At 29.1% G+C, this 13,308-nt stretch overlaps 1 protein-coding gene across 2 annotated transcripts; it reads right to left on the bottom strand.

Annotated features, from left to right (window-relative positions):
• Positions 1–5,372: 5,372 nt before the first annotated feature.
• On the bottom strand, positions 5,373–10,684 carry LOC137837415 (receptor-like protein EIX2). 2 transcript variants are annotated; one of them, XM_068646398.1, is made up of 3 exons: positions 9,937–10,684; positions 6,713–9,036; positions 5,373–5,606 (listed from the first exon to the last, which is right to left on the bottom strand). In XM_068646398.1, the coding sequence occupies exons 1-2, from the start codon at positions 10,625–10,627 to the stop codon at positions 6,719–6,721; spliced, it is 3,009 nt and encodes a 1,002-aa protein (XP_068502499.1). In that variant the 5' UTR covers positions 10,628–10,684; the 3' UTR covers positions 5,373–5,606; positions 6,713–6,718. The 2 variants fall into 2 exon arrangements, with proteins under 2 accessions (XP_068502499.1, XP_068502498.1); XM_068646397.1 differs by having other exon boundaries at positions 6,713–10,684.
• Positions 10,685–13,308: the final 2,624 nt, after the last annotated feature.

Genomic DNA, 13,308 nt, shown 5'->3' with positions numbered 1-13,308 from the left:
ATGTTAAACTTAAAGAGATTGAAACAAAAAAGATTTACATAACATTAGAGTAATCTAGAATGCCAAGTTCAATTCTTAGGTAATTGAACCTATCTTTAGCTAATGGTTTAGTAAACAAACTAGTTAACAATGTCAATGAACTTTACTTCACATTCACCTTTCCATATGTTTGGTTCGTTAGTGTTGAATTGGTTTTTTGGTTAAATTTATGGCACTTGTATTATCACACATAAGAGATACCTTATTTAATTGAAGTCCAAAATCCAGCAATTGTTGTTTTAGCCATAGAGTGTGTGTACAATAACTCCCAACAACTATATATTCAGGTTCAATTGTTGAGAGTGCAACACAAGTCTATTTCTTACTATGTCAAGACACCAAGTTAGGTCCTAGAATATGACAAGCACCACTTGTACTTTTCTCGTTTAGTTTACAACCTACAAAACCACAGTTAGAGAATCCAACTAAATTTAGAGAAGTATCACCTGAATACCACAATCCAACATTGAAAGTTTCTTTTAAGAATTTCAAAATTCTCTTTGCAACATTGTAGTATAATTCCTTGGGATTTTACTTGTATCTAGTACACATATACACACTTAAGATGATGTCAAGTATACTAGTTGGCAAGTACTACGGTGATCTAATGAGGCCTCTAAACTTAGTCGTGTCAATTGTAGTTCCTTTTTCAACTGAATCTAAGTAGCATTTTGTAGATTCTTTGTAATTTTCCATTAAAAAATTATTCAGCAGGTTTGTGCAATATTTGGACTGACTTAAGAAGGTTCCATGCTTCCTTTGCTTGACTTGAGGTCCAAAGAAGTAATGCAGTTCTTCCATCATAGATATCTCAAACTCTTCCTGCACATTGATACAAAATCTTCACACAAGCAACCATTAATAACACAAAACATTATGTTATCAACATAGACTTGTACAAGAATAATATCATTATGAAATTTTCTAATGAAAAGAGTCTAGTCAAATTTTCCTCTCTCATAATTCTGAGATATAAAAAAGTTGTCAAGTCTCTCATATGGGCTTGTTTCAATCCATATGGAGTTTTCTTCAGCTTGAATACATGGTCTGAATGTTGATGATCTTTAAAACCAAGTGGTTTAAAGAATCACAAATATCTTTAGGTTCTACTTGTGAAAAAAAAGTCATTATATTGCATAAACTATTTAAAGAATGACTAGTAGATACTCCCTTTTAAATTTGTCCAATTACACTATCAAGTGATACATCTATAGGAACTCTTCATTCTTTAGGAAGATCCTTACGGGGTTCTTTTTCATCAGTAGTTTCACCTAAACCATCTTGATTGCTTGGTTTGTTCAAGTTTAATTTGGTGAAGACATTTAGCAATCCATCATCACTTGCATCATTCTTAGGAACATTTTTTTATTTATTTGATTAATCAAATACAACATGACCATATTCCTCAACAGTCATAAGCCTTTTATTATAAATTATATATGAATGATTATTTGATGAGTAACTTGAGATGATATCTTCATCGACTTTTGCATAAAATTTGCTAAGTTTTTTTTACCATTATTTAACACAAAATGTTTGCATCTGAAAACTCTAAGATGACCTATGTTTGGTTTTCTACCTTTATATAATTCATATGGATTTTTCTTGAGAAAAGGTCTAATCAACATTTTATTTAACACATAACATGCAATATTAAAAACCCAAAATTATTTAAGAAGAGAAGTCTCATTTAACATGGTTCTTGTTAATTCCTCCAAAGACCTATTTTTTCTTTCTACCACTTCATTTTGTTGTGGTGTCCTAGGTGCAAAGAATTATGCCTAGTACTATACTTTTCACAAATAGAGTTGAATTTATTATTTTTAAACTCCCCATCCCCACCCCCACCCCATGATCACTCCTTGTGGAACTAGTGAAATAACCTTTTTCATTTTATAAAAGGCATCCTAAAAGCAGTAAAGACATTATTCTTATATACTAGGAATAGGGTCCATGTGAATCTAAAAAAATTATCTACAATTACAAGTGCGTAGTAATTCCCTCCAAGGATCATGGTTCTTGAAGGTCCAAAGTGTTAGAATTGTAGGCCTTAAACAAGAAGGGGGTGAATTGTTTTTAAATGTTTTTTCACAAAGTTTGAAGGTATAAAGAAATTCAAAGAAGAATCAAAGCCAAAGGAATGAAAGAACACAAGTTATAAAACTATTTTAGTTGATTTCCAAAAAATCAACCGGTTGTTTCTGCGATTCAACTGATTGGTTTTATCAGCAGTGTATAAAAACAACTAAAAACATATGTAAATGAGATTAAGGAGAGAAAGAATCACACAAACAATTTTATACTGGTTCACTCTTACACCAAGAGCTACATCCAGTTCCCAGAAACCTCTAGGTATCCACTAAGTAATCAAAACAAAGATTACAAACACACAACCACCAAAGAAGTGATCTTGATCCCCTCAAGAACACACACTTCCTTTGGCAACCATAATCACACCACAGATCAGAATACCCTATGATTCTGTGAAACACAGTTCTTACAGAATTACAAAGAAAGAGTATAGGATTGATCACACCTGGTACAGATAAAATCAAAGTACACAGCAAGTCCTACTTGACTCTTAGAAAAATATTCAAAGCCTTAAGCAATCTTAGAGAAAACTTGATTTCACAAATTGATCTTGTAAGTGTTAATGCTAAGAGCGTAAAACAAAACATTTATTATAAAAGTCAAATCAGTTCCAAATCAATTAAAGCATATCTAACTAACTTAACAAAATTCTGTTAAGAAAATTTCAAAAAACAATCGGTTGAATTTTCGAAACAACCGATTGAATTGGTTTGACAGCAAAGTCAACCAAATTCAAACCTGTTAAAACTAGTTTCAAAAAACTAAGTATGAAACAACCGATTGAAATGATAAAACAACAGGTTGTTTTTCTGCTTCTTTATAAAACAATCTTTTAAAAAAGGATTTGAAATAAACTAGCTTTGGATCCCAACTAAGAGTGAATTAACAAATTCAAACTACCCAGAACCCACACAAACAAGCTACAATCAACCTTCAAGCAATCGATGGAGATTTGGAGTCATCAAAGTTCTTGTTTAACACAAAGAAATTCATATGTAATACCTTAAGGGGTCTAATAGTTGAAAAGAGAAAAAAAAATTGTTTGAAAGAAACTTTAGTTACCTTTTTAAACTTGAGCTTTGGCAGTCTATTTACCAAGTCTTTAAAAATCCCTTTATTTAAATGATGCATATGAATATGAGAAATCCTTTTATGCCACAACCATAAATCTTCCTCTTTAGTTAAGAAAAACTCAATCTTAGATGATGCATGGTGAATATCTAACATATAAATGTTGTCAACACGCTTACCAACCAACATAAGTTTGTCAGATTTTGACTCACAGATCGAACAATAATTAGGTTCAAATATCACCTTATGACCTTGGTCACATAGTTGACTAATACTCACCAGATTGTGTTTTAAACCATCAACTAAGAGCACATTGTGTATGGTAATGGATGAACCATTTACTACATCACCACATCCAAGGATTCTCCCTTTATTATTGTCACCATAAGTAACATAACCTTTTGTCTTCAGCCTCACATTTACAAACTTGTGAGCATTTCTAGTCATGTACCTTGAACAACCACCATCTAAGTACCACAACTATTTTTCGGCTTTCAAGTGCACCTGTAAAACAGATTATAAAACAGAGTATGGTACCCTTATTAATTTGGGTCCAACAATGTTAACTTCCTCTTTGGCACATTTTGGAATCCATTTAACTATGTCATTAAGAACATCAAGTTTTTTTGTTTTGCAATTTCTAATAGTATGGTCTTTTCTTATACAATAAAATCAAGCAATGAATGGTGAAGCACTCGATTTTTCGTAAGAAAAGAAATTTCTATATTCTTTAATTTTGTTTTGAAAATCAAGTTTATAACTTATTTCAACTATATTAAAGATACAATTTTGAGAACGTAGCAAAGCTTCAAGATTTTCTATTCCCATAGATAACTTGGTCATAGTTTTATAAGATAGTGAACTTTATTATTCACAGTTTTCACAATTTTTTTGAATTGGCTAACATGTTTCAGAATAACTACAAGAACAAATTTCGTAAATGATTTCAAGGTTTTAGCATCACTCAATTCTTTTTCTAGTTTGGTGACTCTATTTTCTAGCTAATTATTCGCTTTCTTGAAGTGTGTTGTTAGAAATGGTCAATCTATTAACTTCTTCATGCATCTCATTAAAGACATTTAAAATCTAATTGTTTTCCTTCTTTGAAATTTTTGTACTTACATTGCTTGAAGAAGACTCATAATCAACCATGAAGCAGAGGTTTGCCTTCACATCCTCCTTGAAAAGCATTAGAAGAGGTTTTATCAATGTCTTGTCATGCAATGTAGACTCTTCTAGTTTTGCTCCCTTTCTCATATTTCATGTTACTGATCATATCTTTGTTTTTACTATTTGGACATTCAATTATAATATGTCATTGTTTTCCACATCCACAACATGTAAAATCAAAAGAAATTGAATCATTTTTTGCTTACATACCTTTTGTATGAAAGTTTCTATCCTTGCTTTTGTTCTTTAGAAACTTTCCAAATTTCCTAACCAATAAAATTTAGGTTTTTTGAGTCACTGCATTTTTCAAATTTCTCTTCACTTACCTCTTTCCTTTGAACAACAATTTTCAAAGCAATGTTTTTGCTTTTTTTTTGTCACAACTCCCCTGTTCATTAAGTTTATTCATCTCTAACTTATGCTTCATCAGTTCATTTTGAAAAAAACTTTCTAACTATAATTATAAAATCAACTCACTGAAGAGAAACTTACATACAAACGTCATCAACATAACAAACTCCCTAAATACAACTAAGTCTTTGATCCTCTTCAATCTTCAAGAATCTTTAAATAAGACATTGGATTCATCAAATATAGTACAACTCCAACAAAAATGTTAAATTTCGTCATAGAAATATCTTTAAATGAATAATGTGTTTGCCAAACTAAAGTTTTGATCATGAAAAGCATGCAACTAAGTTAATATCATAATACATGGAAAACTATATTTCAATACAACCACAATGCTAACAAAGGTACTGACTTGTTACTAGAATTGTACAAAGTTTTTTTTTTTTTTTTTCTGAAATAGTTCATTTGTTTGAGGAATTTTGATACAAAGACTCTTTTAAACATCTTTTACTTTCATGCAAATTTAAACCCTTTGTTCACCTCTCAACCCTAAACACTTTTTATTTTACTTATTTGTTGTTAAACCTAAGTTTTCATGCAATTATATTATTAGCATAATACATGGCAAACTTATTTCAATGCAACTACAATGCTAATAAGAGTCTTGTTACCATAAATTAAACAAGAGTTTTATTTAAACATACTACATCACCAAACAACTCTAACAATAGTATCACAAGTACAAACACCATAAAATGAAAACATGTATACAACAACTAAAACAATCATACTTTCCAGCTTATTTCCTTATAGAACCTTGCCTTGTCCAAGTTTACAAGCTCAAACATTTGAGATATGCAAGAGGGATTGGTCTTCAAGATATACTGAAAAATAAATAAAAAAATGTGAATATCCCAAATGTGTAAATGAATTGTTGCTCTTAATTAATTAATTTAGCTTAGTGAATTATATTCTGTTTAAAAAAAAAACTAAATGTTTTTCAGAGTACAAAAGAAGGATCATGAACTTTATTGATATATTTTATTCATCTTAATCAAATATTTCCATCCAAAATTTCAAAAGGTTCTCTAAGGCATATTTTTAATGGAACAAATATTTAATTTTTTTTATTTCCTATAATAATTGGTTGTTTTTATTTTGAATTCTTTCAAAATGTTATTTATTTTAATTTCTATTTATAATAATTTAATTTCTGATATCAAAATCCTTTATCAAGTGAAAGAAATGACTTTTAAAGAGTGAAATATAGACATTACATTTTTCAAATAATTTGTGAAAAAAGTAAATTTTTAGCAATATAAAAAGTTTTGAATCTTAGAGGAACTACAAACATTATGTTAGGGATTAAATGAAATAATTTTACTTCAATGATAACATATATGGATGATTGGATAAAATACGTTTGAGAATGGATAATAGGTAGAAGGTTGAAACTAAGAAGATTTAGATTTAGATTGAATATCACCTATGTGGATAAGTTGCCCACTTTAAAACACGCAAAATCAAAAAGCCCAAAGAAAGTTACTATTGAAATGGTACAAAACTAAATTATATTAAAATAGTTAAAAATATTTGAAATCTTACCGATACAACTCAAAGTTCTAATTTTAGTCTAATATTTATTAAAATATTTTGTTTCTTACTAGTATTTTATAAACAATTTATTAGAAATTAAATAATTAAAACAACAAAACTACATAAATTTAACATGACAAACATATTTTTATTTGAAATTATTCATTCTTTTCTTTTTTTAAATGTGACAGATTTCTTATATATATATATATATATATATATATATATATATATATATATAGAGAGAGAGAGAGAGAGAGAGAGAGAGAGAGAGAGAGAGAGAGAGAGAGAGAGAGAGAGAGAGAGAGAGAGAGAGAGATGTAAACTAAAGTTTATGACCATTAATAAATATCATGTGAAAAACACAAGCAAATATATGTAAAAGAAGTGTTACCTTAATCTACTTGCACCATTTGAATTTCATTGCTATCATCACATGGATCTCATCACTTAAATTGTTCAAGAATTTGAAATATGCATGTCTCCAGGATTGCTTAAATAAGATTGTGCCAAACACCGTCCAAAAGCTTATAACAAATCCCAACACCATCCCGATGTAAAATTCATGGCCGAAAAGGGAATATTCATCAATTTTAACAATTGCTTCTTCGGTTGGTTCATCATCAATGCATTTCTCAAGGGGTGGCCCACAAAGATTAAGATTATCTTCATAACTTGAGGCATTGAAACTTTGTAGTTGTGTGCTAGTTGGAATAACTCCACCTAGATAATTATGTGACAAATCTAACATGGTAAGTCGATCAATTTGATTAAGACTTAGAGGAATTGATCCAACAAACTTGTTTCTTGACAAGTCAAGAAATTCAAGTGATTTTAACTTTCCAATATTTGAAGGGATTTTTCCAATCAAATTATTTCTTGATAAATTCAATGAGATCAGCTCTACTAAACTCTCCATTTCTACTGGAACTTCTTCTGAAAAGTTATTGCTGGAGAGATCAATGTCTTTTAGAAGTAATAGCCCAGTACTCTTGAACATTTGTTCTGAACCCTTCCACATCAAGAATGCATCCAATTCGTATGAGTGATTGTTTCTGAAACTACTAGTGTTGACAAAATACCAATAATGTCCATAATCACTTGAAAATTTCTTGTAAGCCATTGATGTAAAATTATTTATACATGCAGGAATTTTTCCAGTTAAGTTATTCAGTGAGAGATCCAAAATTTGAATGTTTTTCAAATAACAAATTTGTAATGGTAAAATTCCACTGAAATGATTCCTTCCCAAACCTAAAATCTGCAACTTTTGCATTTCACTCCCAATCCAAGCAGGGATATGCCCTGATAATTTGTTTCCTGACATATCAAGCTTCACTAACTTTGTACAATGCCTTAGGGAGAAAGGGATCTCATGAGTTAAGTTATTGTTTCTCAATAACAATGCTTGAAGACCAAGAAGCGATCCCAATGAATTAGGAATCTTTCCTGAAAATTTATTGTGGCTCAAATCTAAATAAGCTAACTTGGAATGGCTCCAACAATCTGGAATTTGTCCAGATAATTGGTTATTTGAAAGATCTAACTGATATAGTTCTTCTTCAGAACCACAAGCACATAAAAATGAAAGAGAATCTGTGAAATTATTATTGGATAAATCAAGAAATATGGAACTTCGTAGAAATGTTGGAATGGGACCTTCAAATTGATTTGATGCAAGAGTTAATGATAAGAAAGGAGCATCTCTTCCAGCAAAATTTGGAATTATACCATGGAGATTATTGTTTGAAATATTTATTGAAAACACATTTCTCGAAGCTAATTTTTCCCAAAATAATCTTGGAACCGTATTGGATATTCCAGCATTGGAAATGTCAAGATCAACAAAGTTGTTTTGTGTTTGCAACCATTTAGGAAATGTTGGACCTAACATGCATGATCGTAAGAGTATATAACGTAACTGGAAAGGTGGGATCCATTTTTTAGTAAATGTCAAGGTCAATGAGTTGTCAGATAATTCCAAGTAAGATAACTTGGATATATTAACAAAATGGTAGTCTGTGAACTCACCATTTAAGGAATTTGATTGCATGTCTAATTCTTCTAGTTGAGGTGGAAATTGAATATATCTGTGAATCTCTCCATTTAACCTGTTTCTGTCAACATATAATTTTTTTAAAGACGAGAACATTGAGAGGTTAGGTAGTGTGCCGCTGATTTTATTATTGCTTAGATATAATTGTTTCAATGAATATTTAGCACATCCAGACAATTGATGTGTTATCATTGAAAACTCATCATTAAACTTGTTATCCGCCATGACTAATGTGCGCAAAGCACATGCATTGCCAAATGATTTTGGAATTCCACCTTCCAGAAAGTTTGATGAAATTGATAAAAATTCCAATTGAGATGGCAATTTGATATCTTCTGTTATCTTTCCACTTAATCGGTTTTCTGAAATATCCAATGATTTCAAAGCTGAAAATACTGAAAGGTCAGGAAACGTACCACTGATTTGATTTTCTCCCAAGTTCAATTCTTGTAGTGAGTGTCTAGCACATCCAGACAAGTGATGTATTATCATTGAAAAATCATCAGTCAAGTTATTATTCGTCATGTATAATGTGCGCAAAGCACATGCATTGCCAAATGATTTTGGAATTCCACCTTCGAGAAAGTTTGATGAGATTGATAAGAATCCCAATTGAGATGGGAATTTGATATCTTCTGTTATCTTTCCATTTAATCGGTTTCCTGAAAGCACCAATGATTTCAAAGTTGAAAATACTGAAAGGTCAGGAAGCGTACCACTGATTTGATTTTCTCCCAAGTTCAATTCTTGTAGTGAGTGTCTAGCACATCCAGACAAGTGATGTATTATCATTGAAAAATCATCAGTCAAGTTATTATTCGTCATGTATAATGTGCGCAAAGCACATGCATTTCCAAATGATTTTAGAATTCTACCTTCTAGAAAGTTTGATGAGATTGATAAAAATTCCAATTGAGATGGCAATTTTATATCTTCCCTTATCTTTCCATTTAATAGGTTTCTTGAAAGATCCAATGACTTTAGAGCTAAAAACGCTGAAAGATCAGATAATGATCCAACAATTTTATTATTTGACAAATCCAAATCTTGTAGCGAGTATCTAATACAACCACTAGACAGATTATGAAGAATTTGTGGAAGGTCTTCAGTCAAATTGTTTTCGTACATTCTTAAAGAATGTAAGGTGCATATATTCTTGAAGGATTTGAAAACCTCACCCTTGAAAGTATTAAAGGAAAGGTCAAGGTGCTCGAGAGAATTCATTGCCATGCCAAAATGATTTGATACAGAACCCTCCAAGTTGTTATCCCTAAGGTCTAGCTCAACAAGATTGGAAGTGATATTTGACACCCATGGGAATATCACGGGTGACGTGAAGGTGTTCCCAGAAAGACCAAAGGCCAAAAGGGAAGTAGAAAAGTTGAATTGGTAAGGCCTCAATGAAAGGATAAAATGATCGGAAAGGCTACAATCAAATAAGCTTAGTTCTCTTAGTTTTGGTAGGTTGACAATCTCTTGAAGCCAAGTATGAGAACTATTAAGACCACGAATGGACCACAAGTAAAGATGGGTTAAAGAAATGAGATTAGACAGCAGCTTACCTCCATCGTTGATTTCGAGAACTCCATCGTAAGATCCCCCAAGATAAAACTTCTGTAATTTAGAAAGATTCCCGAATTGGGATGGTAAATTTCCTTCAAACTTATTCCATCTGAGATCAAGATACTCCAACTTGGAAAGATTCCCGAGTTGAGGAGGGATTGAACCCTCAAGATAATTCCATTCAAGATTCAAGTATTTCAAATGAGAAAGAGACCCAAACTGATTTGGAATTTTTCCGACAAATTCACATTGTGAAAGATCAAGGAATCTCAAGTTGCAGAGAGAAGCAAGAAAATCTGGGATATGGCTGTCTGGAAAATAATTCGAACTGAGGTTCAAATACTTTAACTGTTGCAACTCAATCAATGACTCGTGGATCTCTCCTCTGATATAAGATCTTGAATAAGTTTCATAATCATACTCAGCGTGAAGGTCGAGGCTTACGATATTGCCAGTGAGGTTGCTGCAGAGAATCCCCTTCCATTGGCAACAATCAGTAGCAGTGGTCCATGAGGAGAGCATGCCATTGGGATCAAGAAGGGAAGCTTTGAATTGGAGAAGTGCTTCCCTCTCCCTTTGTAAGCACCTCATTTCCTGTTCACCAGGAACAACCTGGAACGCCAAACACAGCATAAATATTATGACTTTGAAACCAATTGGACTCATCATTGACACTCTAGTGCTTATCATCACAAACACACACTCAACTATCAAACTCTAAGGAGATGATGATTTTGCTGAATTTACCATTCCCAATAACCCATATTTATAGCATTCCTAACTACACACAACTCTCATCAACCTATCTTTAATTTCATACATAATGCAACCAAATTTCATAATTATTATAAAAAAAACGTAACTTTTGGGGGAAGATTTTAAGAAATTTTCAACTCAAATTTTGTAACTTCCATTAAAAACTAAAAATATACGGAACTAAAACTTACTTAGTTACTACTTTATGTTTTTTGTATTTTTGTGTTGTGGTATACTATGTTTTAAAATTTTAATTTAGTATTTTTTATTTAAAAATATTTATTGTATATTTTTAATATAATCGTTAAATAACAAAACTGTCGGTAGATGTACTCATCTACTTTTTAGTTAAAAATGACTAAAATAATTTCTTTAGAAGTATAAAATATTAAATTTGAAAGATTTAAAATTAACGTTAAAAATTAATGTATAAAAAAAACTAAAACATGAAAAAAGAAAAAATTTAATCTAATAAACGTAAAACAATTTATTGAGTTGCGTAAAATAAATTGTACAAGTTATTCTTCTTTCTCTAAACTTTTAAAGTTATATAACCACTAAAATATCTTAAAATATTTTTTAAAGAATTTCTGCAATTTTTTATTGCTAAAACTCACATGAATTTCGAAGCGGAATTTGATAAAAATGTAATTGCAAAATAATAGCCAAGCAAAATTATAAAAAAAAACGGGACCACAGCTTTAAATTAACAAAGTTATAGGAAGATGACTTTAAAAGTCTTCTAAAAGAACCAAAATAACAAAATGACTTCAAAATTGATTACAATATGCTATTAACTTTGAACTACGTAATTAAACAAGGTAATTATTTTTAACTCTTTCTCATATCAAGTATGACTGTCTTTTTATTTTGATTTTTTTCAAGTATAGAATATCATTTTAGTTTTATAATAAAAGTTGTTGAGTATGATTAGGAATAAAGTCTCACTACAATTGATATACATGAACTTAAGAAAAGTTATTACATTGATTATTTTAAATAACATTGAAATCAAATTCAAAACTTTAAAATTGCGGGACTTGGTGAAAAAACATACTGAGATAAAAAAAACTATTTATCCTTTAAATCTAATTTCAAAAAATAATTTAAATTTAATCTAATTGGATGACGAATGTAATATAATTTAAATCTAAAATTTTAAAAAAATAATTAAATAATAACTAAATTAATTTTAAAAATAAAAAATAATTAAATACTATATTGACTAGGTTAAATATTATTTTATAAACTAAAAATTTATTAGAACATAAAGTAATTTATATTATTAATAGAATTCTATAAAATAATTTTTAAATGAGTATATATGATTAATTATCAAGATTTAACTACTAATTACTTTAAATTTTAAATTAATCACTAATAATTTAGATAAAATTTTGATAACTAATCTGATATATAAATCTAGTGTATAAATTTTTAATAAGAGTAAAAATTATTTTATATACTAATAAATTTTTAGTTTATAAATTAGTATTTAATTTAGTAATTAATATTTTTTATGTTTAAAATTAATTTTTATTTAATTATTTTCTTATAATAATTGAAGTGTAATGCTAAAAAAGATAAAAACTACACTTTTTAAGAGGTTTTTAAAAGTTCCATACCTTATTTGATTTTAAGTGTGAATTTATGATCTATATCCAATTTAAAACTATTTTGAGTACATCATTTTGATGTCTGGAAAGTAGATAAAAAAATCCTAATATCAAAGTAAACACAATTACTTAACTCATGGAACTTTTGGAGAATATTAAGACCTTTTGTTTGTTAAATTTTAAATTTAACCCATCAGATATGTCACATGTAATTTACATATAAAAATCAATATAATCCTAATTATATACTTTTATTTTATGAAAAATATGATTTCGTCTGAGCACAAATTATTTTTAAATTTAATAGTATTTAAAAATTCACTCAAAATTTGATTTTAATTTTTTAAAATATTTTTTCTTCAATAGTAAACTGGTAAAAAAAATATTTTTTTCCTAAAATAAGTTAGAAAAACACTTTTAAATATTTTTCCTCATTTTTCATTATGGCTATAATAGCAATGACTTCAAATTCACAATAGAGATAAAGACGAAGACTTTCTTATTGGAAATTAATAATAAAAAAAATGACTTTGATTTGATAGCACATATTTATTTCAAAGATACTGCAATTGTTGTGGACAAAATTACTTGAAAAAGAAAATGACTTTGTACTGATAATGTATAAGAGATTTTGGAAAATATTGCAATTTAGTAGACAAAATTTCAAAACTTTAAATGTCTTACATATCACGTTCTACATATAGCGTCGGAAACATTATTTTTAATCGTTTTTTTTCAAGAAATTTCTTTCTAAACATTTCTAAAATACAAAAAAAGCTACAAAAGGTAAAATAAATTTTTTCATAAGCTAAAGTAACTTAGGTATAAACTTAAAAAATATATGATTTTTTAACAAACTAATATAATAAAATTTTAGTAAATTATAAACTAATTTTAAGTTTTTAAATTTTTTTTTCCATATTCTTATTTTATAAAATATACATTTTATAAATCTAAGCGATAAAACCAATTTAGCTAAACCTCCGTAGAGGTTTAAGG

Source organism: Phaseolus vulgaris, chromosome 4, assembly GCF_000499845.2.
Source record: "Phaseolus vulgaris cultivar G19833 chromosome 4, P. vulgaris v2.0, whole genome shotgun sequence".
Taxonomy (NCBI): domain Eukaryota; kingdom Viridiplantae; phylum Streptophyta; class Magnoliopsida; order Fabales; family Fabaceae; genus Phaseolus; species Phaseolus vulgaris.
Note: the sequence above shows the minus strand (reverse complement) of the source record. Positions and strands in the feature narration are given on the sequence as shown.

What these genes read in the sequence shown, in the direction of transcription:
- LOC137837415 (XM_068646397.1), bottom strand. Translation starts at nt 10,627, where the DNA reads ATGATAAGCACTAGAGTGTCAATGATGAGTCCAATTGGTTTCAAAGTC.